The sequence below is a fragment of the Haliotis cracherodii genome, unplaced genomic scaffold (assembly GCF_022045235.1).
Source record: "Haliotis cracherodii isolate W230 unplaced genomic scaffold, xgHalCrac1.p SCAF_3, whole genome shotgun sequence".
NCBI classification, from domain to species: Eukaryota; Metazoa; Mollusca; class Gastropoda; order Lepetellida; family Haliotidae; genus Haliotis; species Haliotis cracherodii.
Window position 1 is genome coordinate 56,447,076 of NW_027266286.1, and position 25,516 is coordinate 56,472,591.

A 25,516-nucleotide genomic window follows, 5' to 3' on the forward strand; every position below is an offset into this window, starting at 1 on the left:
TCATCTACAATCAGCACCAGAGTTCATTCAGTGTGCACACAACAACATAAAAGATCACATTCAACCTGAGGCCGCTCATGACTGGCATTGGCTGACATTTGACGATTTCATTAAGATGTGTAATTCAACACAAGGTATAGCTGCGTAAGACCTCAACGGAGACCCAAGGGAGACCCAATTACTGAGGCCTACAGGATATATCAAGATAAACCCAGTGTTAGGTTATGGAACACAAGCTTTACCAAGATATCTACAGGAATGTGGTTACATCCACAAGCTGTTGGGGCTGGTCTCAGTATTTGCTGTAATTCGCAACTGAAGCAGTGTGCATCTATAGAATAATCACATGGCATTCTTTGATAACTATTATCATGAAAATACAAAGAACATGTTCCGTGAAGGCTGGTGTCATCTTTCTCTATGTGGCATGTTTAGTTCTGTTCTAAGTATGTCTGACAATGTGACACCATGTTTCAATTAACCTATGACATCATGCCTCACTCAACCCACTACATTTAGTTTCACTCCATGACACAAGTCACAATCAATCCATGACACAAGTCACACTCCACCAATGACACTACGTCTCCCTCCACGGCATAAGTCACGCTCCATGACACAAGTCACTCTCTTTCCATGACACAAGTCACACTCAACCCATGACACAAGTCACACTCAACCCATGACACTACATCTCACTTCACCACACAAGTCACACTCAATCCATGACACAAGTCACACTCAACCCATGACACTACGTCTCACTCCATCACACAAGTCACACTCAATCCATGACACAACATCTTACTCCGCGACACGAGTCACACTCAATCCATGACACAACATCTTACTCTGCGACACAAGTCACACTCAATCCATGACACAACATCTCACTTCACGACACAAGTCACACTCAATGCATGACACAACATCTTACTCCGCGACACAAGTCACACTCAATCCATGACACAACATCTCACTCCACGACACAAGTCACAAGCAACCCATGACACAACATCTCACTCCATGTCACAAGTCACCTGCAACCATGACACGAGGTCTCACTCCACGACACAAGTCCAATCAACACACGACGCTACATCTTACCCCCTGACACAAGTCACACTCAATCCATGACACTATGTCTCACTCCATGACACAAGTTACACTCAACCCATGACAGTATGTCTCAGTCAACCACTAGCACTATATCTCATTCTCACTCTTAAGCCTGTCAGCCCTGTTCTAATCTTGTTTGATTTATCTTATTTCATGCACACAAAAAATCCTGAAAAATGTAATAATCTTGTAACTGCAGCTTAAGTTTAGCCTATCCTGACAGAACAATTCTGTCACACAGTTCATCTCCATGTTATTTCAAGTGTATCTCCGCCAGAGTTCCCCAGCTGGCTCCAGCCTTGACCTTCACAGGGAGCTTCACGGAGAGTTTGGTGGCAGCCTCCATGTTTCTCTGTATCACCTGGCCTGCTAGAGTTACCTCCCCTTGGGAGACTTCGTATATCAGTTCATCATGCAGTTGCAACACAAGGAATGCTCCCCTGGGAATGCCACTGACCTGTGACGGTAGCCTGCATCCTTTCATGGGGGTATCTGTGGATGAGGGAGGTTTGTTAATTATCTTGTGATTCTGATGGAGGAGATGTCTTGACCATTTCCCCTGACAATTACTCCATCATGGGCTGGTAACAGTGGGCTCCTGTCGGAGGTTGTTACAATAATAGCTCGCAGTATCTGATCCATGAGGTATTAATTGTTAACAAGGTAATCCCTCCCTTTGATGGGACTGTTTGACAAACACCCACTCCTGCAATTATCAGTGTGTGTGTATCTGTGTATGGAACATTTGTATGATTACTTGTTTTGCTGTCACGCACACTGACCAGATTATTGCAGATTATTGGGATATTTTCACTGACAAATATCAATTTACTTCATGCTGATTAGCTTCTCTGTTTATTTGTTTGCCCAACATACCAACCCAGTGTGGCAGAACACCCCTGATCATGTCAGAAGAAACCATTGTTTGTTCAAATCCAACATTTGAAAATATGACAATCTGACATCCATTGAGTGGAAGTGAATGATACTTAATATTGCTATATTTGTACGGTACAGTTTTGGGAACCAAACTTTTGCAAATATGGAATAAAATCACATTTTCAATTCATTTTACTTCTTCATGGTGAAGGTTTCAGAAATTTTAGTGCGAAGAACCCCTCTACAATAAAGGTAGTGTTATCGTCTTTCAACGACTAGTTTTTTAAAGAAAAGAAGGATAGAAATATAATTTAAAAATTACGGCAAAAAAAGCAGGTATTCACGGTGAACATCAATAATTCACTCCAAGCTTGTCAGCAAAACAAATTCTACGTACGTTGCCTCCCGCAACAAAAATGTATAACAGTACTGAAGAACGGCCTCGTAACAATTACAGATACGCGGCTAACTGGTTGCAGACAATCAGTATGGGTCACAACACATGTGATCTCTGTCTGCTCACTATGTGGTGATTGTCCACAACACATAACCCACCAACAGACAAGCACCAAGGATTAGCAATCACCTGTCTACCATGACACACTCTGTGCAGCCTTCTTCCCTGAAGAAGGCCCTGGGCTAGTTAAGTCTCCATCCACCCCAGCCTATCATATCCCTCCTATCCATGTGCAACACACCCTATGTAACTGTCCACTCTGAGACAGGAGCCTATCTAGCTCTCTGTACCCACCCCACCCACACACCCACCCACTATCAAGGAGGATCAATCACCTGTCCACCTGCGACACGCCCTGTGTGACTGTCCACTCTGCGGCAGGACCTTGGCTAGCTCCATCTCCACCTGTATCATAGCGGCCTTGACAACATCTGCAGCTGAGCCCTGGACGGTGGTGTTGACAGCTTGACGTTCTGCCTGCAGGGACAGTATATAAATCAACATACAGCCTTTCCTTGTCATGCTTATCATGAAGACAATAGTTTTTAAGTACTTGCATTCCATATTGCAGAAAAAAAACATCATTGTAAATTCAGATGGAAGAACAGATGACCGACAATGCACAATGAAATAAGCACACTTTAAATTCCAATTCAGGTGAGCTAAAAGTCACATAATGTATCAGCACTTGTGATTGCTTGTCTGTTTTTGTTTGTTGTTGAATGTCGCACTCATAATATTCCAGCTAAATAACAGAGGCCCGTAAATAATCAAGTCTGTGCCAGACAAACCAGTGATTCATAATGTAAGTAATGTCCACCTGGTCAGGGTACAATGACACACAACCAAATCCTTGAGCCTGACCACCCGAGCTGACCAACCGAGCTGACCACCCGAGCTGACCACCCGAGCTGATCCCCGAGCTGACCCCCCGAGCTGACCACCTAGGCTGACCACCCGAGCTGACCAACCCAGCTGACCACCCGAGGTAACCACCCGAGCTCAACACCCGAGCTCACCACCCGAGATCACCACCCAAGCTAACCACCCGAGCTAGCCACCCGAGCAAACCACCCGAGCTAGCCACCTGACCTATCGAGTTGCCCTGTATGACATGCATAAGTGGCTGAGGAACAAATCTAAGCAAAAATATTCAGAGGGGAATAAACAGAGACTGAATATGTGAGCTGAGTTCAAGGTTTCTTTTATTATCATTGAAGCAATATCATACCTGAGGACGCCATGAATGGGCTTCACACATTGTACCCATGTGGGAAATCGAACTGGGCCATATATAGCCACACATGAAAGACAAGCCTACCCCTCTCCCCTCTAGTGTGTACCTGTGCCCTGGCGTGTGGGTTGACGTCCTTGATGGCCGGGAGGTACCTCTTCCTGCCTGAGATGGTCTGGACGTAGCCATGTTGTCGACATGACTCCACGGTGGACCGCAGGTAGGTCCGCAGGCCTGCATCACAAACATGCTGCTATCACTTTAGGACATTTGGATGACAATCAAACACAGTCCTAGAAATAAACCAATCTGAAACCATGCTAAAAGCACGTCTATACTTAGTGACTTGGCCTTTAACAGAATTCCTATCATAAACCAGCTATGCATCTGAATGAGGGAGAAAAGATTTGTTTGTTGTTTAACTCAGAAATATTTCAGCTATATGACGGCGGCCTGTAAATCTGAACCTGACAATCCAGTGATTGATATTGTGAGCAATGATCGACACCACAGGGGTACGAGGACACAGCCAGGTCACAGAACCTGTCCACAGATCCATTAGGACGCCTTTAACAACCAGTATAGGTTGCTGGGGACCAATTCTAACCTGGGATCTCCACAGGGCAGACATTATATTTTTAAGTTTTTTATTGTGGCATTTGGTTTCTGTCCTTAAATTAAAAACTAAAAGCAAATGGCACCTTACTTCACAAGTGTATAACACATGAACATGATACGACCCACAAAACTTTCTATATCATTTTAACTTGCTGTAAAAGTAAGACAAAGCTCTGCTGCGCTGTGAGTGAGTGAGTGAGTTGGGTTTAACGCCGCTTTTAACAGTATTCCAGTTATATCGCGGCGTGTCAGCTTAATGTGGGAGGAAAGCCCGAAGTGATGCAGGTCTCAGACGTTTACCACTTCGGTGAAACCCACCACCACAGGTATGGTGCGGACAAACCTGGAAACATAATCGGGGCGAACCGGGATTCGAACGCACAATCATAGGTAACTGGTGTACCCAAGGGATGCAACTCTGCACAATCGCGGCGCCTTAGACGACTGGGCAACCCGTGCCCCCTGCTGTGCTGTGCACCCTCCTGTGCTGTGCCCGCTGCTGCGCTGTGCCCGCTGCTGTGCTTTGCTGTGCCCCCTGCTGTGCTGTGCCCCCTGCTGTGCCGTGCCCCCTGCTGTGCCGTGCCCCCTGCTGTGCCGTGCCCCCTGCTGTGCCGTGCCCCCTGCTGTGCTGTGCCCCCTGCTGTGCCCTTATGGGTAAAACCTACCCGGGTACTTGGCCTTGAACGTCTCCATGAAGACCGAGGCGTCATTCTCCTCCACTCCCAGCTGCTCCCCCAGTGCCCTGGGGCCGATGCCGTACAGCATGCCATAACACACCTGCAGTCAGCAAGGAATGCATCCGTATAGTTCAATAGAGAGCATCCTAAGTCTGACCTCACACTTTTTCACACTAAAACATGTATGGCATTTCAGCATTATTCCAGTAGATATTCTTAGCATATTGACCAGGACAAGCTATTCTTAATTGATCATTGGAACATTTACAAAACACAGGCTTCAGTTGGTTGGTTGGTTTGTTGTTTAACGCCGCACTCAGCAATATTCTAGCTATATGATGCCGTTCTGTAAATAATCAAGTCTGGACCAGACAATCCAGTGATTGATATCATGAGCATTGATCCACCATTGGCTTCAAACCAGTGGCATAAGTAGAGTGTTGAAGGTTAGGGTCCTCTTCCACAAAACTATCTTAACACTAAGACTGTCACAGGTCTATGTTAAATTATGGGAGTTACGATCATCTTAGCACTAAGAACACTTTGTGAAATGAGGCGCTGATTTGAGCTAGAGATTATTTCATTTCTGTGACCTGTGTTTTTCAGTATATCCAGAACCAAAAACAGAAAAATCTGACAAATGTTGTAAAGAATGACAATGTATATTTGGCCAGATGCACACATTTGGAAAGTTTTGAATATCTTCCATTCATGACTTGATAACAGGTTCATGTTAAGAACAGGCAGACGACCTCCATTGCTTATCCTAGCTTGACAATGTGTGCAGGAGAGAAACTGTACACTTGTTGTACTGATGAGAGGGCCTTTACGACCAAGCACAGCCTTTTGATTACATCATCTATCCCTTATCAGAGAATACAAGTTAACACACTGCTTCAGATTTCAAGTGCTATACCAGTTAAGGTTAACCAAAAAATGACAATATTTTAAAATGACAAATTGTTTGTTAAACACTTTACATTTATCTGGCATGATGTATGTTAAGTACACCTCCTTTTCCAAAAAGCTGTATCAATATATCAGAGAAGCATTCATAAAATCCCCTACAGACACACTGGAGTACCTGTTTAGCCTGAGCCCTCTCAACGCTGGTGATGTCGTCTGGGGAACAGTTCTTCCACTGGCCAGCAATCAGCTTGAACACATCACCATCCTTGTTGAGGACAGCCATGAGCTTCCTGTCCTGTGACAAGTGAGCAATAATCCTCAGTTCCAGCTGGGAGTAGTCCGCAGCCAGCAGCACACCACCTGGGGGAAAGTGAGTGAGTGAGTAAGTGAGTTGGGTTTAACGCCGCTTATAACAGTATTCCAGCTACATCACGGTGTGTCAGCTTAATGTGGGAGGAAAGCCCGAAGTGATGCAGGTCTCAGACGTTTACCACTTTCGTGAAACCCACGAGCACGGGTATGGTGCTGACAAACCTAGAATCACTGGGATTCGAACCCATAATCATAGGTTTCTGGCGTGCACAAGGGACGCAACTCTGCACAGCAAATCGCGGCGCCTTAAACGACTGGGCCACCCGTGCCCCCCTGATCCATTAGGTTACCTCTTACTATCAAGCTAGATTACTGGGGAACATTTTCTAACCTGGATTCAGGAGAATGCATGTTTTATTTCACGATCAACTTCAACAAGAACCAATTTTCTGCCATGAGCTACCAGGTAACACTAAAATCTATTATGGAGGACTACCAAATCATCAAAAATACAAGTCAACTTAAGGATCACAATTGTTTCCAAGGCTACTAAAGAGAACTAAACATAATGGTGAACTTTTGTTTAAACAAGGATATGCAATCAGAACTCGCTGGCACCCACCTTTAAATGGAACAAATGCATGTCTCATGCTAACAGCCACACTGACTGTCTGTGCTGCATCTGTTACCCTGGCAACTTGACGATTCACTCCCAGGACCTGCCTCAGCTTAGAGTTACCTCCCCTTGGTCTGAGTGTTGGCATGTTGGCGGCATTGGCCGGCGGACTCTCACCAATCAGGTCTACACAAACAGTGATTCAAACTAGGGGTGAGAGGATGGTGTATCATTGCAGTCCACACATGGTCACATCTTGACCAGACAGGCATGTGGCTGATGTGGTGAGAGAAAGCTCATGACATAGAGATGTGATGACACAATGATGACACACACAAAAATAATTTCCCTGCTTTACATTATTAAAGCAGCCCCATACTTGTAAACAATTTAAATTCTAATCTTGAGTTTTTAAGGAAGTTAAACATGTATCCATTTAATCAAAAAGCATTTTCCTGTAGAGTGTTATATGTCGATTTTTGTATGTTTCATTTGAAACTGACATTCTCAACAATATCAAAATAATTTATAAGACTTCCCCTAAGATATGGGATTTTCACTTAATATTCTTTCAACTTGTTGACAGCTGATTACTTATTAAGATATACTGGACTATTTAAGGACCAGCCATTTATCATAGGGGATAGGGGTGGTTTCAGGAGGAATCTGGAATGTTGTACTTTTTAATGTAAGCAGTGGTGAAGAAGTTACTATACTTAGAAGCTAAAATTTTCTGTAAACTTTCAGAATTGCATGGATGGATGTCAAACATTATAGAAACATGTGGAATATTCTGGAGTGATCTGGCACTGTGTAGAAAGTGCTGGAAGCTGGTTCGACTATTAATGTGGAGAAGACTCGTCCCTGTCTCATCTCACATTTCATAAGACATTACATCAAAACCAGCTTTCATGTGAAGATCACTTATCAGGCTGGATTCCCAGCCTGGGAAGCTTGACCACTGTTGCGGCGGGGTGATTATTATTCTTGTCATTTCCACTGCTCTCACATTTCATACTGCCACTGAATATTGTACTACCACTCTATTGTGTACTGCCAGTGTAACTGCTGTGTAGTAATTTTATTGATTTGTAACCCTAGTTAAATGTGTAATACAATTGTTGACTGTTTGTTGGTTTCACATCAAATCTGTTTGGGTTAACATATTGTTTCAGTTTGGGAAGGGACGTGTAACAACATGTCAAAAAAGCTTCACCGTCAACTATACATAAGAAATAAGCCTACCTGGCATAGCAATTTCAAAATCTTTGGGGATGTTCTGCAAATTTGGTTCGGACATGGACACTCTCCCTGTTGAAGTGCGCAACTGACACTCCCCAAAGATGCGGAACATGTTCAGGTGAGGACAGAGGACCTTCTCCTTCTGTAGGGGGAACACTTGCTTGGTGAGGGCGTTGCAGATCCGTCTCCACTCCAGAATTACCCCGGGAAGAGGATGGAGTGGCTTCAGCTTCTCCAGGATGTCCTTGGAGGTGCTGTACGAGGCCTTCTGACGCCCTCGCTGACCGCGGTGACCCACGGTCCGTGTCACAGGGGCGGAGTTGGGGTCCCCATTGATGGGGAGTTGTAGCTCCACAAACAGAACCTGGGATTGGTCAGTAAATATGGTGAGTGGCAATCATTTCAACAATACGAGCCCCCTGTAGGGCTCCAGGGCAGGATACATGCTTAGTGTAAGACAAAACTCATTCACTCAGCAATAAAGCTAGTGCTGAATGAGTGATGTGAAGCAAAAGGGGGTTTAATATCGCATTTAAGATAAGGGGTGGTCGTGTAGCCTAGTGGTTAAAGCGTTCGCTCATCAAGCCGAAGACCCGGGTTCGATTCCCAACATGGGTACTATGTGTGAAACCCATTTTTGGTGTCCCCCGCCATGATATTGCTAAAAGCGGCGTAAAAACCATACTCAGTCAGTCAGTCAGTCATTTAAGATTATGGCATGTGTGTGTGTGTCTGATTGTACTAGGAGGACTAATGCCAATTTTAAACTGCTAGCCTACTGAGATACCATGACTGACTCTGATCCAACTGGTCCTCGTTTTATCCGAGTGGCAGGCAGGGAAACAACAAGTTTAATCTTTGTAAGTCTAATGGTACGACAGGGATCGAACCACCAACCTTCCGCTCTCCAGGCAGACGCTCTATCCACTAGACCACAGAGGCAGTCGAGAGAATTGGGCATAATCCTGTTTGAGCATCATTTAATTAATATCAAAGCCTGTCGGATAAATGTGTTGAGAAAGCAAATAATGATGCATGTGTAGCACTGATGTTGTTGACAAACTTAGGATCACAATAATGGCTACAGTGAGAGACCAATTCATGGTTCCATGAAACCTGTTAAGGCTGAAAAAAAAATAATAGTCTTGAATCTCAGGCACCGCTTGTATCATCGTAAAGTCTGCCGCATGCTTCGTTTTTATTTCAGTTTTTACAACAACAAAAAATCTATAAATATTCCACATCTTGAACACACAACCCTGGCAGTGATATGCTACACTATTTTAGAACAACATAATTTCACTGAAATTATTGTAAACAAAATTTGGTTTCACACTAGCTTGAACAACCAAAAAGACATAACACCGTCCGCACTGTATTTTCAAACGCCATTGCCTGAGAACATATTCTATTATGTTTTTTAGCCTAAAATGTTGTCAGCATGTATTGAGGTCTGTAATGCATGACTAAATCCACTGCAGGCATAGGGTAGAGACAAGTATACAGTATAGAAAAGTAGCAAACCATCTGCAGATCTGCAATGAAGATAAATTGTATATTTTAAATTCTAAGTGAGCCTCACCTGCCCAACATCATCTGTTGCAGAGAGGGAGAAGGGGTGCTTGGCCAACTCGTAGGCCTGGCTCTCAAGGGCAGTCAGCTTCGCCTCCATGACAGTCTTCTGGCTGTCACACTCAGTCTCACTGAAACCTGAAGCATGAAGTTGTCCACAGCTCTTTCAAAATGCCATCATTACAGGAAACATCCAAGAGACATGGCATAAAATCCATTGTCAGTATTTTAACACTGAAGGAGTTGTCTCCCTTCAATTAACTCAATACAAGTCCTTTCCTCTTTACACAAAAGTTTCTGCTTTGATGATACATGTGAACAGAACAAGTCTCAGGTGTAACAGAGACACAGGACTCCAACTGGTGCATGGGGCTAACATGGATGCAGCTTATTGTTAAAGGAAGGATGTATTTGTTTATTTGTCAATTTTCCTTTAGTAATTGTGAGTGAGTATGGTTTTACGCCGCTTTTAGCAATATTCCAGCAATATCACGGTGGGGGGACACCAGAAATGGGCTTCACACATTGTACCCATGTCGGGAATCGAACCCGGGTCTTCGGCGTGAAGAGCCAAAGCTTTAACTACTAGGCTACCCGACCGCCCCCTTTAGTAATTGTGTAAAAAGATATATCTGTTTGTTTGTTTTTTTTGTTTAACGCCGCACTTCAATATTCCTCAGGTCTGAAAATAAACAAGTTTGGACCAGACAATCCAGTGATTGATATTATGAGCATCGATCCACACAATTGGGATATGATGACATGCATCAACCAAGTCAGTGAGCCTGACCACCCGACCCCTTAAGTCGCCTTTTCGTCAAGCATGGGTTGCTGAAGACCTGTTCTATAGTCATAGTGTTGTGAAATGTTTACTTTTAGTATACCCGAATATTGCTGACTGCGGCGTTAAACAACAAACAAACAAACAAAACAAGCAGTGAGAGGTGTTGAGTTAACTCTGAGTATAATAACTACAATAAAACATTTCACTCTTTTCTCATGTTTAAAATATAATATAACTTTATAATATTTATTAGATTTCTATATAAACGTTTTGCAGTTTTATTTCGTCAGCACATATTTTCCCTGATTTGTATCTGTCTAGAAGACATGGATATTAAATCTTTAACACTCAACTAAAAGGCATTTTACGAATGCTTCAATGTAATATCATGTTCTTAACACTGGAAGCTTGAGATATGTTGTAATCTATTAGTACTTTTGGCCATGTGATTTTTTACTGAACAAACACGTCCGAGTCTGAGCCTGATTCTGAGCTTATAGACTGATGTATCTAGAGTTCTGCAAGTTCTGAATGGATACGCACCTCACTGCACAAAAAGGTCACTGCACCAAGATATCACTAGATAGGTGGGGATGAAAGTCTGTTTCATTTTAGTTGTAGGAATTACATTAAGGAAAAGATAATCAATTACCCAGGATTGAATCTATCTCATCATACATATCCATTGCAATAATTGTTACTGGAGATAACAAGAGTCATCAGAAGATGACAAATCCCCCTGGCCCCTACAATAGCAAAAGACACCACTTCCGGCCCTGGTTAATACATGAACCAAGTTTGGATGAAAAATCTTTCATGATTATCACAGAAATACAGATGAACGGATGGATGGACCAGATGATGACTATATCCCACACATAATATGCCAAAAAGCAGACCATTTTATCATTTTAATTACGGTTTCTCTGAGTCAACAGCATGTTTTGGCTCTGTGATAATATAAAGCCATAGTATTGCCGAAATACAATTACAGTGAAATCCAATAATTGCTTCTCTGAGCACTTCAACAACCCAAGGTTATACAAGCACAAAATGAAGGAAGGAATAGTCACTGTCTTACCAAATCCATTGAGCTCCATCCTGGCCATGGTAATGACGACTGGCATCTCAATGTCACAGAAGGCCTCTGTCAGCCCCTCGTCCCTCAGCCTCTCCGTGAAGAAGGCCATGAGCCTCCTGGTGAGGACGCTCTCCACCGTGGCTCTGTACCGCCCGCTGCCTGGGGGTAGGGGGGCCAGCCCCACACTCCCCAGTCCCAGTCCCCCTCCTATATCTGCAATAACACTTCATATATGACCAACCATTGGATTAGGGACCTTATAGGTGAAATATCGCATATTGACTTCTCATTGTATTTTAATATTTGTATCTTAGGACCACAAAAATACAAATCACAAGCTTCAGTTCACATTTATTACAGGGATACAGGGCATTAAACATTGGGATTTATTTCTGCAAAGTCTATTTTCAGACATAACTGTTTATGTAATAATTGCAGTACTAAGATACAATGTCAGATTAATATAACAAAGACATGGATACTGAAATGGTTTGGAAATAATGGTGTTATTACATTACAAACTGACAGGAGAAAAATGAGATATTTTTGTACAGTCCGCACACATGGCGACTTTTACGGAATTTGACGTCAAATGTGTTTCTTTGTGACATCACAATTGTACCCTAGCACCCATGAGGTCCCTTTTCTCCTGTAGTGTGAATCAGATGATCATACCTGATGATCATACCTTCAGATAGGTCAGTAAGTCTTGTGCATCATCAACATACTGGTGCACCAGGATATTAATCACAATGATACTGTGCTGGATATGTTTCATTCTATCCCAAAGTATATAATTTCATCTACTGTTAAATATTCTCTGCTCTGCTTGCCTACAAACTGACATGTTGGCTGTATCGTATGAGTCTGAGGACATTCAACTGATGAAGGGGCAAGAAGTGGCCCTGAAACATCATCACAAACAGAACAATACAGAAGTTGTTATCCACAAAGATTAACAAGCATTGGTATGGTGCTGAGATTATAGGTTTCTGGCACGTTAAAGGGAGGTAAATCTGCACAGTGAAATGCTCGCCTAAAGACACCTGGGCCAAACCTGCTCCTGCAGCAAGTCAAGATCCAGGTTAGAACAGGTCTTCAGCAATCTATGCTTCCCATAAGAGGCGACTAACGGAATCGGGTGGGCAGGGTCGCTGACTTGGTTGATGCATGTCATCAGTCCCAATTGCGTGGATTGATGCTCATGATGTCTGGCCCAGACTTGATTATTTACAGACCGCCGTCATATAGCTGGAATATTGCTGAGTGCGGCGTTAAACAACAAACAAAAACAATGAGCAAATGGTTTTCTAAGTCGCAGTTGACACCATTCAGCTCTGTCACGGCAACTATTAAACAGGCCAGGCTTTTACTGGTTAGTAGCATGAGCAAAGATCCACAGTATCTGGGCACCTGGCCCCAACTGAAACAGTACCTGAACATATGCCAACCCCCCACCAAAGTTAACGACTACATCAACTTATTCCCGGGAACCTACTGTCAATCATGAAGACTTCCTGGGGCAGGTAGTTAGTGACCAGCCCCTGCATGTTCTGCTCCCTCGCCCCCGGGTCCAGCAGCCAGCTGGCGATACGGGGGTCCTGGACACGCCCCCCCAGACACAGGCCGCACCCCCTAGCAAGGGTCGTGTACTGGGACTTGACATCATAGGCGATGAGTGTCACTGGGTGAGTGTGGCTATGTTCCAGCACTGACTTGATGCTGCTCAGCTTCTCCTCCAATGAGAGACTGGCATCTAAAGGGGGTGGGGCTAGAGTGTCATCAGGGTCGCCTGGTAACAAGTTGACTGATTTGAGAAAACTACTCATGCATATCAATCAGGAGCACATTTATAAGTCAAAATAGATTAAATACAATAAATAGAGAGAGGTCATCACAGATTTGATAAAGATATTAAACAAAGTGGCTGCAGTAAGTGAAAGAAAAAATAATTTGTATCATGAAATATAAATCATACAAAGTGACTCAAGTTGTACTTAAAAATATTGAAGAAAGTTAATGTTGGCCTGGTTGTTTTTTTAAATTTGAGACTGAGAAAATACGAGATAACAAGATATTGATCATGAAAAGTATTCATACACAGTTAAAAGTCTGGGATCCAATTCCATTTAACATTATTCAACCAATCAGTTTGGAGCGCACTTTATCACCCCGTGATAAACTTTTCAAGGTTGCATGATTAGAAAACACTTTGCGATTGTCACTTTTATGATCTGGTAAGCGACACTCTGATTGGTCAGATGAAAATCGTGACATGACCTGTGATGAGATTTCCTCAGAGCTTTGTTTTTGCCCTTCAAGGGCATTGCTTGCACTTACTGATATCACTGACAGTTGAGAAGGAGATGTAGTAGGCGTCCCTGTTCTCCCACGACACTGCCACACCCACGATGACACGGTCATCACCGTCCACTTCAACACCGGGAACAAGGGAGACAACTGACTTCTTGCTGTCTACACAAGACATACAGCAATTACGTCATGCATTGTAGCTTAAATCAACATGATCAGGGACCATGTCTTCTTACTTTAATTAACATGATCTAGAATGGTTATATAAATAAACAATTATCTCACACTATCTCAAAATTTCTTGCTTTGGAATTTATCAAAATAAACAGGCACACAATCTTGTTCCCATTCCACAAAAGCAATCTTAGAGCTACGACTACCCCAACATTCACACAGATTCACAATAGTCATTGCACAAAGAGTTCTTCTTGGATTGAATCATGACAAAACTGTATGAGTTTATGTATACTCATTTTGGTGCAATGGCTTTTATTTAAGTGAACTAGTCGCATGACTTTCCTAAGTTTAATTTGGCCAGGTGTTTATCTACAGCATTTGTTATTCTTCTAAACATGAGTCTATTGCACTCTTCATATAAGCAGAAAAAGTTGTCTCCCTTCTAAGACTTGACTAATTAAGATAAAAAAAATTTTTTAAATATTAACGCCTCAGATTTATAGCACTTCAACATTCAACATCTCTGCAGTACTCACTCTTGATGAAGTTTCCTCCAATGCCGACACCAGCCTGAGGTTGACAAGATGGCTTCTTCTCACATGCAACACACAGAGAGTATTCTCCCTTGCCCCGCCATTCTGTGATGAAACTCTCAAACAGTCTCCGATCTGCACACACGTCAATGATAGTAAAGGACTCCTGTGTAAGCAGGCTATCTGAGTCTCCTACCCCACTGGAATCTGAAGGTCGAAGATTTAAAGTCACATTATCTCCTTCAGAATTATTTGATGAAGAAGCACCCATTACTCCAGACCCCTTCATCTTTCTTTCATGAGTTGCCCTAGCATCTATCTGACTTCCTCCCGACATGTCTTTCATTCCAGTATTATCATCCCCTGTTAAAATATTCCTCACTGGACCTGAAGGCTTGTTCTTGGGAGTTGCAGATTTACCAGCTTGTGTCTTGAGGACGGAGGCACTGAGGGGTGCCTTCCTGCAGCTCCGCGCTGGTGTCACCCTCAGACATGGTGACATGATCACCTTGTTCCCCTCAGGGGGTGTTGGTGGAAGGCAGTCACTGCCATTGCTGTCATTGTGAGAGGTACCCAGTCGAGGTGTTGATTCATCTTTCTTCTGCTTCCGACAGATATTTGGTGTAGAAGCCTGTGCCTCCACACTCTTCCTTTTCCTCTTGGGCAATGTATCACCTCTGGGTTTACTATCTGATTCAGCAGTTGTTTTGTTATCACAGTTCGAGTCCATATTATTCAATTGAGCATCGTTGTCATCAACAAGTTTTTCAACCATGGAATAGGTCAAGGAATCTCCGAAAATGTTATCTGGATCATCAAATTCCATTAATGGTGACCCTGCCAGTGACTTTCTATTATTCTTTTTCACAGCTTGCTTTGATTGAACCTTAATAGTTTCTTTATCACAATTACTTTTCTTGGACAACTCACGAGACTGACTAGTACTGATGTGGCGTGCCTCAATCATGACCTGTCGGACAATGTTTTGGACAACAGGAGTTTTCACAGTTTTGCTGTGACTCTTCGCAGCACCTTTTCCACTGTTGGGGAGAGAGCAAGAAAAAGAGTCTGTCATGTTGAGGGCAGCAGCCAAGTCCCCCTGAAGCAGCTGCTCATCATAGTCACAGGACACAGGGCTGGGACGTTCTGAAGGAGGTTCCTCTGGCCTCTCCATAGTGTTCAAACAAATCTCTTTAGTCTTGTAAGGACCTCTCGGTTGTCCTAGTCCACCTCCTGTAGGAGATTCCTCCGGCCTCTTCCCAGTGTTCAGACCAATCTTTAGCACCTGTTCAGCATCACAAGGACCTCCAGGACATCCTGGTCCAGTTCCTATAGGAAGTCCCTCTGGTCTCTCCTCAGTGTTCAGACCAACCTGTTCAACATTATCACCAGATCCTCTAGGACGTACGGTTCTGTCTTCTGAAATCTCATCATGCTGCTTTACAAGATTCTGATCACACTGGTAGCCCTTCACAATGTCCTTGGTGACTGTGCTGTCCTGTGGCTGCTTGTCTGGAATCTTCAGTTCAGTGTAAGATGTCTCATCACAGTCAAACATTGTGGAGTCCATGAACGCATCTTCCTGATAGGCTATCCTCTCATAGTTGCTGGCCGGGATCAGACCAGCAGATTCATCCATGTCGCACAGTGGTGATGATGGCCCACCAGGAACTCTTTTCCCATTGTCACGAGTCTCTGAAGATGGTTTAAGACTCTGGGTAGGTGGGCAGCTCTCAAGTTCCAGAATCAAAGCATCAGAACCACTAAAGTCCTTATCTCCTTCCTCACTATACATCACAGGGCTTGTCTCCACTGCTTGCTGAGCACCGATCACATTACAGGAGGGAACCCCTTTCTTCACCAACCCTTCACCCTGTCCATGGACAGAGCCACCATTCCCTTTGTCATGAGATTCAGAAGATGACGTATGGGTTGGTGGGCAGCTTTCCAACTGCAATATCAATGTATCCGAACCGCTGAAATCCTGACCCCCCTCTTCAGTGTACAATGAAGGGCTTGTCTCCGTTGCCAGAGCTCTAGTTTTGTTGCTGGATTTTGTTCGTTCTCTCACAGATCCTACACAACTTTGTCCATGAGGCATGCATCCATGACTTGGTGTGCCATGAGTGATGTTTGCTTTCCCTGATACAGCTCTAGCTGTCTGGGTGTCAAGGATGAAGCTATCTGTGAAATCTTCCCCAACACACTCAATCTCTGAGTTCACATGACTAGACGGAGAGTTTGCATGCTTACCACTGTTCTCTGGACTTGTGACGGGAGATTGTTGTGGCAGATTCGGAGAGTTTTTGACATCCAGAACCATCTGAGAGGTGAATGATTCTGTGAACAAATCTTCGGTTAAGTGGTCCTCATTTACACTTGGTCTTTTCTCTACTGTCACAACTGGTTCTAAAAGAATCATATTTGGAGACCTATCGATCGCCTCATGAAAGACTGCAACAGGTTGTTCGTGTGAACTTGATTTTGATTCAGAAGAATCTAATGATTCTTTTTCGTTAGAGAGTTGAATGTTACCTTTCTTTGGCATTTGACAGTTTTGGTAATCTGGGTAAGTGCTTTGTGGCATTTTGCTAGGTGGTAAAATGTCCTGTGTTTTATTTGAAAGTTCATCCTTAGCGTCAACATTTTCAGTGACGCACTTTTTCTCCTCATTATCCCCAGACATCCTCCTCGTCATCCCCTTGAGGGAATCATCACTGGTCATAACAACACTGGTCATAACAACACTGGAACTGCTTGCTCCACCAGACTTGGTGTCAGCCCTGCTTTGAGGAGCACTGAGAGGGCTTGCAGATGACATTTTACTGAAAGATGTCCTCAGTGCGGGTGGAGGACTAACAATCATACCAACATGGATCTTCTCTGTCTGTACCGTAGTACCTCTGCCCCTACCTTCCTCGGGAGAAATGTGATCACTTGAGACAGCACTGTCGATGCCTCCTGACCTGGGTGAGTTGTTCCCAGCAGGAGACATCAAAGAAGACCCTGTCCTTCTCTTGACCCTGTTTCGGGACCCTGAGCTTAGCCTGCCTCCTGACCTTGAACTTAGTCTACGACCTGACCCTGAACCATGCCGTCTGCTCTGGTTTAATGGTGTCCTTAATCCCTGATTCACAGACGAGCCATCAACACTGCTCTCATTGCGAGATCCTGGCCTGGTGACACACACCTTCACGTCAGCGTTCCCATCCTGCTCCTCTCTCACACTGGAGTTGGATGTTTCATCTGCCTCAGCTTCAGCTGCAGGACGTTGTTGTTTCCACTGGATGCCAAGACCTCCCAGCTCCGCCTGGATGATGCTCTTGGCCTCGTCTATGATGGCGACCGCTGCCTCAGCCTCTGTCACCCCTTTCTTGCCACTGAGCCATATACTGCGAGCCTTCTTTCTTTGTTCCATCTCCCACTCACTTTCATTGTCTTGTCTCTTGGAACTGAAAACGTGAACAAACAAAATTACATGGAATTTTCAAGTGAAAAAAAAGATTTCTTTCTGAGAATATGCTGGGCACAGATTTGATCATAATTCAAGGACTGCCATAGTAACTAGCACAATGCTGACAGCTGCATGGATGGATGCACTCACACTGATGGCATACCTTTGAAATGGTGAGGATGTTTTAAGCAGATTCTCCACATCCTGTGGGTTGGTGTTCGCAAGGGAGGCGACTGTCTGGTAACCACCGTTGTACAGTTGGCGGGCACGTTGGCCATTGAGGAGGGAAATGCGCACCAGGTCACAGAGCTCGCGCTGGATGCCGAACGTCAGTCTGTTCTGGAACTGTGACAGGATCAGCTCCAGGTTGTACCATCCAAGACGGCCACAGAACACAGTCACCATACCTAGTCATGAAGGGACCAGTCATTAAAGTGAGAGGGAGTTACAGAACACAGCCATCATACCTAGTCATGAAGGTACCAGTCATTATAGTGGGAGGGAGTTACAGAACACAGTCACCATACCTAGTCATGAAGGTACCAGTCATTATAGTGGGAGGGAGTTACAGAACACAGTCACCATACCTAGTCATGAAGGGACCAGTCATTAAAGTGAGAGGGAGTTACAGAACACAGCCATCATACCTAGTCATGAAGGTACCAGTCATTATAGTGGGAGGGAGTTACAGAACACAGTCACCATACCGAGTCATGAAGGGACCAGTCATTATAGTGGGAGGAACCCACAGAACAGTCACCATACCGAGTCATGAAGGGACCAGTCCTTATAGCGGGAGGAAGCCACAGAACAGTCACTATACCTAGTCATGAAGGTACCAGACATTATAGTGGGAGGGAGTTACAGAACACAGTCACCATACCTAGTCATGAAGGGACCAGTCATTATAGTGGGATGGAGTTACAGAACACAGTCACTATATCTAGTCATGAAGGGACCAGTCTTTATAGTGGGATGGAGTTGCAGAACACAGTCAACATACCTAGTCATGAAGGGACCAGACATTATAGTGGGATCGAGTTACAGAACACAGTCACCATACCTAGTCATGAAGGGACCAGTCATTACAGTGGGAGGGAGCCACAGAACAGTCCGAGGAAAGTATCTATTTTGCAAAACCTTAATCACAGGTTTATACTTAGGACCAATTAGTCCATATCTTATTCTTATCGGTTTGGTATGATGTTTTAATCACATTCAAAAGATGTTTGATGGAGATAACAATTTGCTTCAAATAAGCTATTTCACCTGCGAAAGTCGCTGAGGACTGTTGCAGTGACTGTAGTTGACCTTTGTTGACGTTGTACTTCCTGGCGACCTCATTCAGAGGTACTTCCTGTACGAGATCCAGGAGAACTAGACTAGTGTAGAACCTTCGATGAATGGCAACGGACCGAGCCTGAGCAGCAGTCTTGGTGAGGATGCGTCCTCGGACTGCCTTGACGATGAAGCCCTCCTCCACGCCGACAAGTTCAGCCACACGGCGTCGGCTGGGGTGCATCTTCTCCCAGCTGCAGTAGAACTGGTACCAGTCAATGTTGGCCGACACCTCCCCGGAGTAGATGGGGGTCACCTGTCACCATCAACATATACACTGTAGGCTTCCAAACATCACATACTTTTGAATAACACTGCATGCAGCGATTTTCAGCTATATGATGTGGGCTGACAGTCTGGACCAGACAATCCAGTGATTGATATTACGAGCAATGACACACCATCAACAAGTCTGACCACCCAATCCACTAATTCACCTCTTATAATCAGCATAGTTGCTTGGCAAACATGGGGTCCAAACATGACAAGTATCCATAACATTATTTATGTGTCGAGTCCACACGTCACAGCCATATACAGATAGAGCATGACTCCATGTGCACTGTGTCACACTGCACCGATGTCCACTATTCAATAGAAAGGATGGATTCTTTCCTTCACACGTATTGTCTAAAGGTGCTAAACATGCTTGTGACATCAACTTTTCTTTACTTTGTTTATCAGGAGAGTCAATGTCATGATAGTCAGCAGTATTTCAGCCAAAATGCAACATCCTGTAAATAATCTCTATTAAAGTGTTTTGCAATATGTTATCATAAGGTGAGTGTGTTAGTTGTGTTTAATGCCGCTTTTAACAGTATTTCAGTTATATCATGACGTGTCAGCCTAATGTGGGAGGAAAGCCCGAGGTGATGCAGGCCTCGACGTTTACCACTACAGTGAATCCCACGTGCATGGGTATGATGCTGACAAACCTAGAAACATAATCGGGGCGAAGCGGGATTTGAACCCACAATCATAGGTTTCTGCAACGCCCAAGGGACGCAAGTTATCATCAGGACTAGAGGCTAAAACAGTTAATTTCTATTGCTGATCATTCAGGACAAACAAGAGACCTAAGACAACATGATACACCCTCAGGCGTGATGCCAGGCAGACCCTCATCACCGGATTCACAATCAGCTTTTCAACAGGTACTGGAGGTCCATTTGGAGCTGGAATCTCCAAGGGGGTATTTATAGAGGAATTATTTCCAATCCTAATAGTCTTGAAACAAGACACTGAAATCAACTTGGTTAAAACATACCGGTATATCTGTAAATTACTTGTTTTGGTCCACGACTGACAGACCCTGAGCCAAGGTGTTACTGTACTCTGTATATTATTGCCACAATAAACAATAAATGCTTAATGTGAGGTTGTTTGTGGTGAGGACAGTGCAGTAGAGTATAGCCTATGGAGCTGCATCTTCCCGAGGCAAGAGAGTTAACTGATCATAATAGTCCAGTTTCCACCCTTGTCGAACTTGGCTGGAATTATGGAGTTACATTTTGGCTTGACTAATGAGTCTCTGCATAGTCCAATCAAAATCGTGTAACAAACTAGACCGGTTGGTAAACAACATGGATTTCAATGTGCAGATTTCGATCGACTTTAGGATATGTAAAGCATGTGCACTATCAACTGGGTGTCGACAGATATTTTGCAAATCTTTACATGTTTATAATCAAGGTGCTAAAGTGATTTGATGCATTTTGCTGGGTAAGACCCATTTTATTACAATATAGATCTTGATTATCGATCAGATCGTCTTGACTGGGCGCCGCCATTTTGATTGATGCAAATGCAAGTGATATGTGAACGGCCGCCGATCGAACCTGCCTAGTTCGGCAAGGGTGGAAACTGGACTTTTACAGTCAGTTAATGCCCCTGTCACGGAAAGATGAAAGAGCTGTTCATGTTGAAGACATAACTCACCAGATATATGACATGCAGCTCATCCTCCAGGACAAAGCAGCGTCTGGCTCTCTGCAGCTCCGCGAACACGGCCAGTCCCTCGTCCGGGGAGAGAGACGAGGCAAGCACCGCTGAGCCCAGTTGGGTGGGGTAGAATCTCTCACTGGTGCTGCCATCTACAGGGGAAAATATCAAGACAATTGTAATAGCCATACTAAGACGGTATAGGGTGAGGGAAAGAGTTGTGTTTAACGCTGCTTTGAACAATACTTCAGTTTTAGACTGGCATGAGGGGAAAGTCAAGTGTGACTCGGGTCCTCAACTGTTAGCACTTTGCTGAAACCCATAAGTACAGGTCAGGTGCTGACAAACCAACGATCAAAATCAGTTTGATTTTGAATTCTAACCTTTATCATTGGATCCAGTCTCAGCTAAGGGACACAACTCTGCAGATATCCATACCCAAAGGGGGACTCTGGGACAGAGCACCAGTAATCTATACTTGTTTCCCCTTGAGCATTCAAGGGCAGAATAAACCCACGGAACTCTATTCTTGTTGTAAAAGCAAACTGACAGACATCCAGGTGCTGTGGTACATGGGTCATTATTATAGATAAGGTGAGATGCCCCATGCAGACTTGACCACCATTCACAGCCATAACCAGACATCAAGGTGCTCTGGGATATGGGTCATTATTATAGATAAGGTGAGATGCCCCATGCAGACTTGCACCACTATTCACAGCAGCCATAACCAGACATCCAGGTGCTCTGGGATATGGGTCATTATTATAGATAAGGTGAGATGCCCCATGCAGACTTGACCACCATTCACAGCCATAACCAGACATCCAGGTGCTCTGGGATATGGGTCATTATTATAGATAAGGTGAGATGCCCCATGCAGACTTGCACCACTATTCACAGCCATAACCAGACATCCAGGTGCTGTGGTACATGGGTCATTATTATAGATAAGGTGAGATGTCCCATGCAGACTTGACCACCATTCACAGCCATAACCAGACATCCAGGTGCTCTGGGACATGGGTCATTATTATAGATAAGGTGAGATGCCCCATGCAGACTTGCACCACTATTCACAGCAGCCATAACCAGACATCCAAGTGCTGTGGTACATGGGTCATTATTATAGATAAGGTGAGATGACCCATACAGACTTGACCACCATTCACAGCCATAACCAGACATCCAGGTGCTCTGGGATATGGGTCATTATTATAGATAAGGTGAGATGACCCATGCAGACTTGCCATTGTTTTTAGAAGTTTTCAGTGTGACAAACTCGTTCTCTCTGAGGAAGGCGATGCAAGTGTCAATCAGCTGGTTGTTGTCCTGCTCCTCGCAAGTGGCTGCTAACATCGTACATGACGCGTAGGCAGCAACATCCCGCGGAGCCGTCGCAACACCGCTAACCACGATCTGCACAAACACAACACTGTATGTCATACCACTGAGACCGTCATTATCTAAGGCCACACTTCTTACATGCACCTTTTGTAAAAGGTTGACATATGTTTTGATAAATCTGATGTTGTATTGCTCTATACAAGAGTACATTTGTATAACATCATGCTATCTTGTTGTACTGCAATGTACATGTACAGTGCCGTCATATAGCTGGAGTAGGTGAGGTGAGGTGAAATGGGGTTTAACGTCGCGTCCAAGATTATTGCACTTATATAGCGACGTGCATGTTCTTGTGTGTGTTTGTGTGGCTGCTTGTACTAGTCCAGACTGATGCCGATTTATAGTGCTAGCCCACTGAGATACCATGTCGTAGTTTAACATGAATACCCCACTCAGACACAGTATACTGACTCCCGAACCGACCAGTCCTTGTTTTAGCCCCTTAATGCCGAGCGCCAGACAGGGTAACAACAAGTACCATCTTTTAACGTATTTTGGTATGACGCGGCCAGGGATCGAACCCCAGACCTGCCGCTCTCCGGGCGGACGCTCTACCACTAGACCACGGAGGCAGTCTATAGCTGGAGTAACAACAACAAACAAACATCATCTTGAACAAGTAGTGAGTTTTTATGGTATTTGTGAGGCAAAACACAAACATGATGCAGCTTGAATATGTATAACCTTTTGTGAAACCTACGAGCCCAGGTATGGTGCTAACCTAAAAGCAAAACCTCCAAACCAATGATAAGCAGATCCTGGCACTGCTAAGGAAGGTAACTCAACAAGTGAGGGACCATGCCCCACCTCAAGTATGGCTCTCTTCATGCTGGAGCTGAGCTCCTCCCTCCCCTCCCGGATGAGGCAGCTCTTGACCGGTGGCAGCTCCGACTTCATCAGGTCCATGGCACGACTCTTCTCACTCGGCTTACACACCAGCACACTCTCACCTGGCAAGATGGATGTCACATGCACAGTTCTATATACAGACAGATGGCAGTTAACTTATCAGACATCATGCAAGTAATGTTAGACAAGGAAGAAAATAATGTTCATCAACAGGAGATACGTACAAAGTCAATTTTAAGTTGTCATACTAAGAATATCCCGATCTGTACACAGTTAATCTACCCTCTGTGTCCACACCCTTCCTGCCTGCTCAGCCCACCATCTCCTTATATGTCAGGGTGTCATCACCTATCCTCTGTGTCCACATCCTCCCTGCCTGCTTGTATGTCAGGGTGTCATCATCTACCCTCTGTGTCCACACCCTCCCTGTCTGCTTGTATGTCAGGGTGTCATCACCTACCCTCTGTGTCCACACCCTCCCTGCCTGCTTGTATGTCAGGGTGTCATCACCTATCCTCTGTGTCCACATCCTCCCTGCCTGCTTGTATGTCAGGGTGTCATCACCTATCCTCTGTGTCCACATCCTCCCTGCCTGCTTGTATGTCAGGGTGTCATCACCTACCCTCTGTGTCCACACCCTCCCTGCCTGCTTGTATGTCAGGGTGTCATCACCTACCCTCTGTGTCCACACCCTCCCTGCCTGCTTGTATGTCAGGGTGTCATCACCTATCCTCTGTGTCCACACCATCCCTGCCTGCTTGTATGTCAGGGTGTCTATCACCTACCCTCTGTGTCCACACCCTCCCTGCCTGCTTGTATGTCAGGGGGTCTATCACCTACCCTCTGTGTCCACACCCTCCCTGCCTGCTTGTATGTCAGGGTGTCTATCACCTACCCTCTGTGTCCACACTCTCCCTGCCTGCTTGTATGTCAGGGTGTCATCACCTACCCTCTGTGTCCACACCCTCCCTGCCTGCTTGTATGTCAGGGTGTCTATCACCTACCCTCTGTGTCCACACCCTCCCTGCCTGCTTGTATGTCAGGGTGTCTATCACCTACCCTCTGTGTCCACACTCTCCCTGCCTGCTTGTATGTCAGGGTGTCATCACCTACCCTCTGTGTCCACACCCTCCCTGCCTGCTTGTATGTCAGGGTGTCATCACCTACCCTCTGTGTCCACACCCTCCCTGCCTGCATGTATGTCAGGGTGTCATCACCTACCCTCTGTGTCCACACCCTCCCTGCCTGCTTGTATGTCAGGGTGTCTATCACCTACCCTCTGTGTCCACACCCTCCCTGCCTGCTTGTATGTCAGGGTGTCTATCACCTACCCTCTGTGTCCACACCCTCCCTGCCTGCATGTATGTCAGGGTGTCATTACCTACCCTCTGTGTCCACACCCTCCCTGCCTGCTTGTATGTCAGGGTGTCATTACCTACCCTCTGTGTCCACACCCTCCCTGCCTGCTTGTATGTCAGGGTGTCATCACCTACCTTCTGTGTCCACACCCTCCCTGCCTGCTTGTATGTCAGGGTGTCATCACCTACCCTCTGTGTCCACACCCTCCCTGCCTGCTTGTATGTCAGGGTGTCTATCACCTACCCTCTGTGTCCACACCCTCCCTGCCTGCTTGTATGTCAGGGTGTCATCACCTACCCTCTGTGTCCACACCCTCCCTGCCTGCTTGTATGTCAGGGTGTCTATCACCTACCCTCTGTGTCCACACCCTCCCTGCCTGCTTGTATGTCAGGGTGTCTATCACCTACCCTCTGTGTCCACACCCTCCCTGCCTGCTTGTATGTCAAGGTGTCTATCACCTACCCTCTGTGTCCACACCCTCCCTGCCTGCTTGTATGTCAGGGTGTCTATCACCTACCCTCTGTGTCCACACCCTCCCTGCCTGCTTGTATGTCAGGGTGTCTATCACCTACCTTCTGTGTCCACACCCTCCCTGCCTGCTTGTATGTCAGGGTGTCTATCACCTACCCTCTGTGTCCACACCCT

At 45.0% G+C, this 25,516-nt stretch overlaps 1 protein-coding gene across 1 annotated transcript in view; it reads right to left on the reverse strand.

Annotated features, from left to right (window-relative positions):
* Positions 1 to 512: 512 nt before the first annotated feature.
* LOC139475555 (DNA polymerase theta-like) overlaps positions 513 to 25,516 on the reverse strand; it is a 41,927-nt gene continuing 16,923 nt past the window's right edge. The window contains exons 10-26 of the mRNA XM_071258746.1: positions 23,471 to 23,613; positions 22,503 to 22,675; positions 21,254 to 21,401; positions 19,247 to 19,571; positions 18,141 to 18,384; positions 14,527 to 17,975; positions 13,841 to 13,975; positions 12,999 to 13,292; positions 11,501 to 11,713; positions 9,646 to 9,773; positions 8,067 to 8,427; positions 6,828 to 7,007; positions 6,069 to 6,253; positions 4,973 to 5,084; positions 3,799 to 3,923; positions 2,791 to 2,932; positions 513 to 1,611 (exon numbers count right to left, since the gene is read on the reverse strand). Coding sequence (XP_071114847.1) covers positions 1,373 to 1,611; positions 2,791 to 2,932; positions 3,799 to 3,923; positions 4,973 to 5,084; positions 6,069 to 6,253; positions 6,828 to 7,007; positions 8,067 to 8,427; positions 9,646 to 9,773; positions 11,501 to 11,713; positions 12,999 to 13,292; positions 13,841 to 13,975; positions 14,527 to 17,975; positions 18,141 to 18,384; positions 19,247 to 19,571; positions 21,254 to 21,401; positions 22,503 to 22,675; positions 23,471 to 23,613 — 6,596 coding nt within the window. The 3' untranslated portion in view covers positions 513 to 1,372. The remainder of the gene's footprint in view (positions 1,612 to 2,790; positions 2,933 to 3,798; positions 3,924 to 4,972; positions 5,085 to 6,068; positions 6,254 to 6,827; positions 7,008 to 8,066; positions 8,428 to 9,645; positions 9,774 to 11,500; positions 11,714 to 12,998; positions 13,293 to 13,840; positions 13,976 to 14,526; positions 17,976 to 18,140; positions 18,385 to 19,246; positions 19,572 to 21,253; positions 21,402 to 22,502; positions 22,676 to 23,470; positions 23,614 to 25,516) is intronic.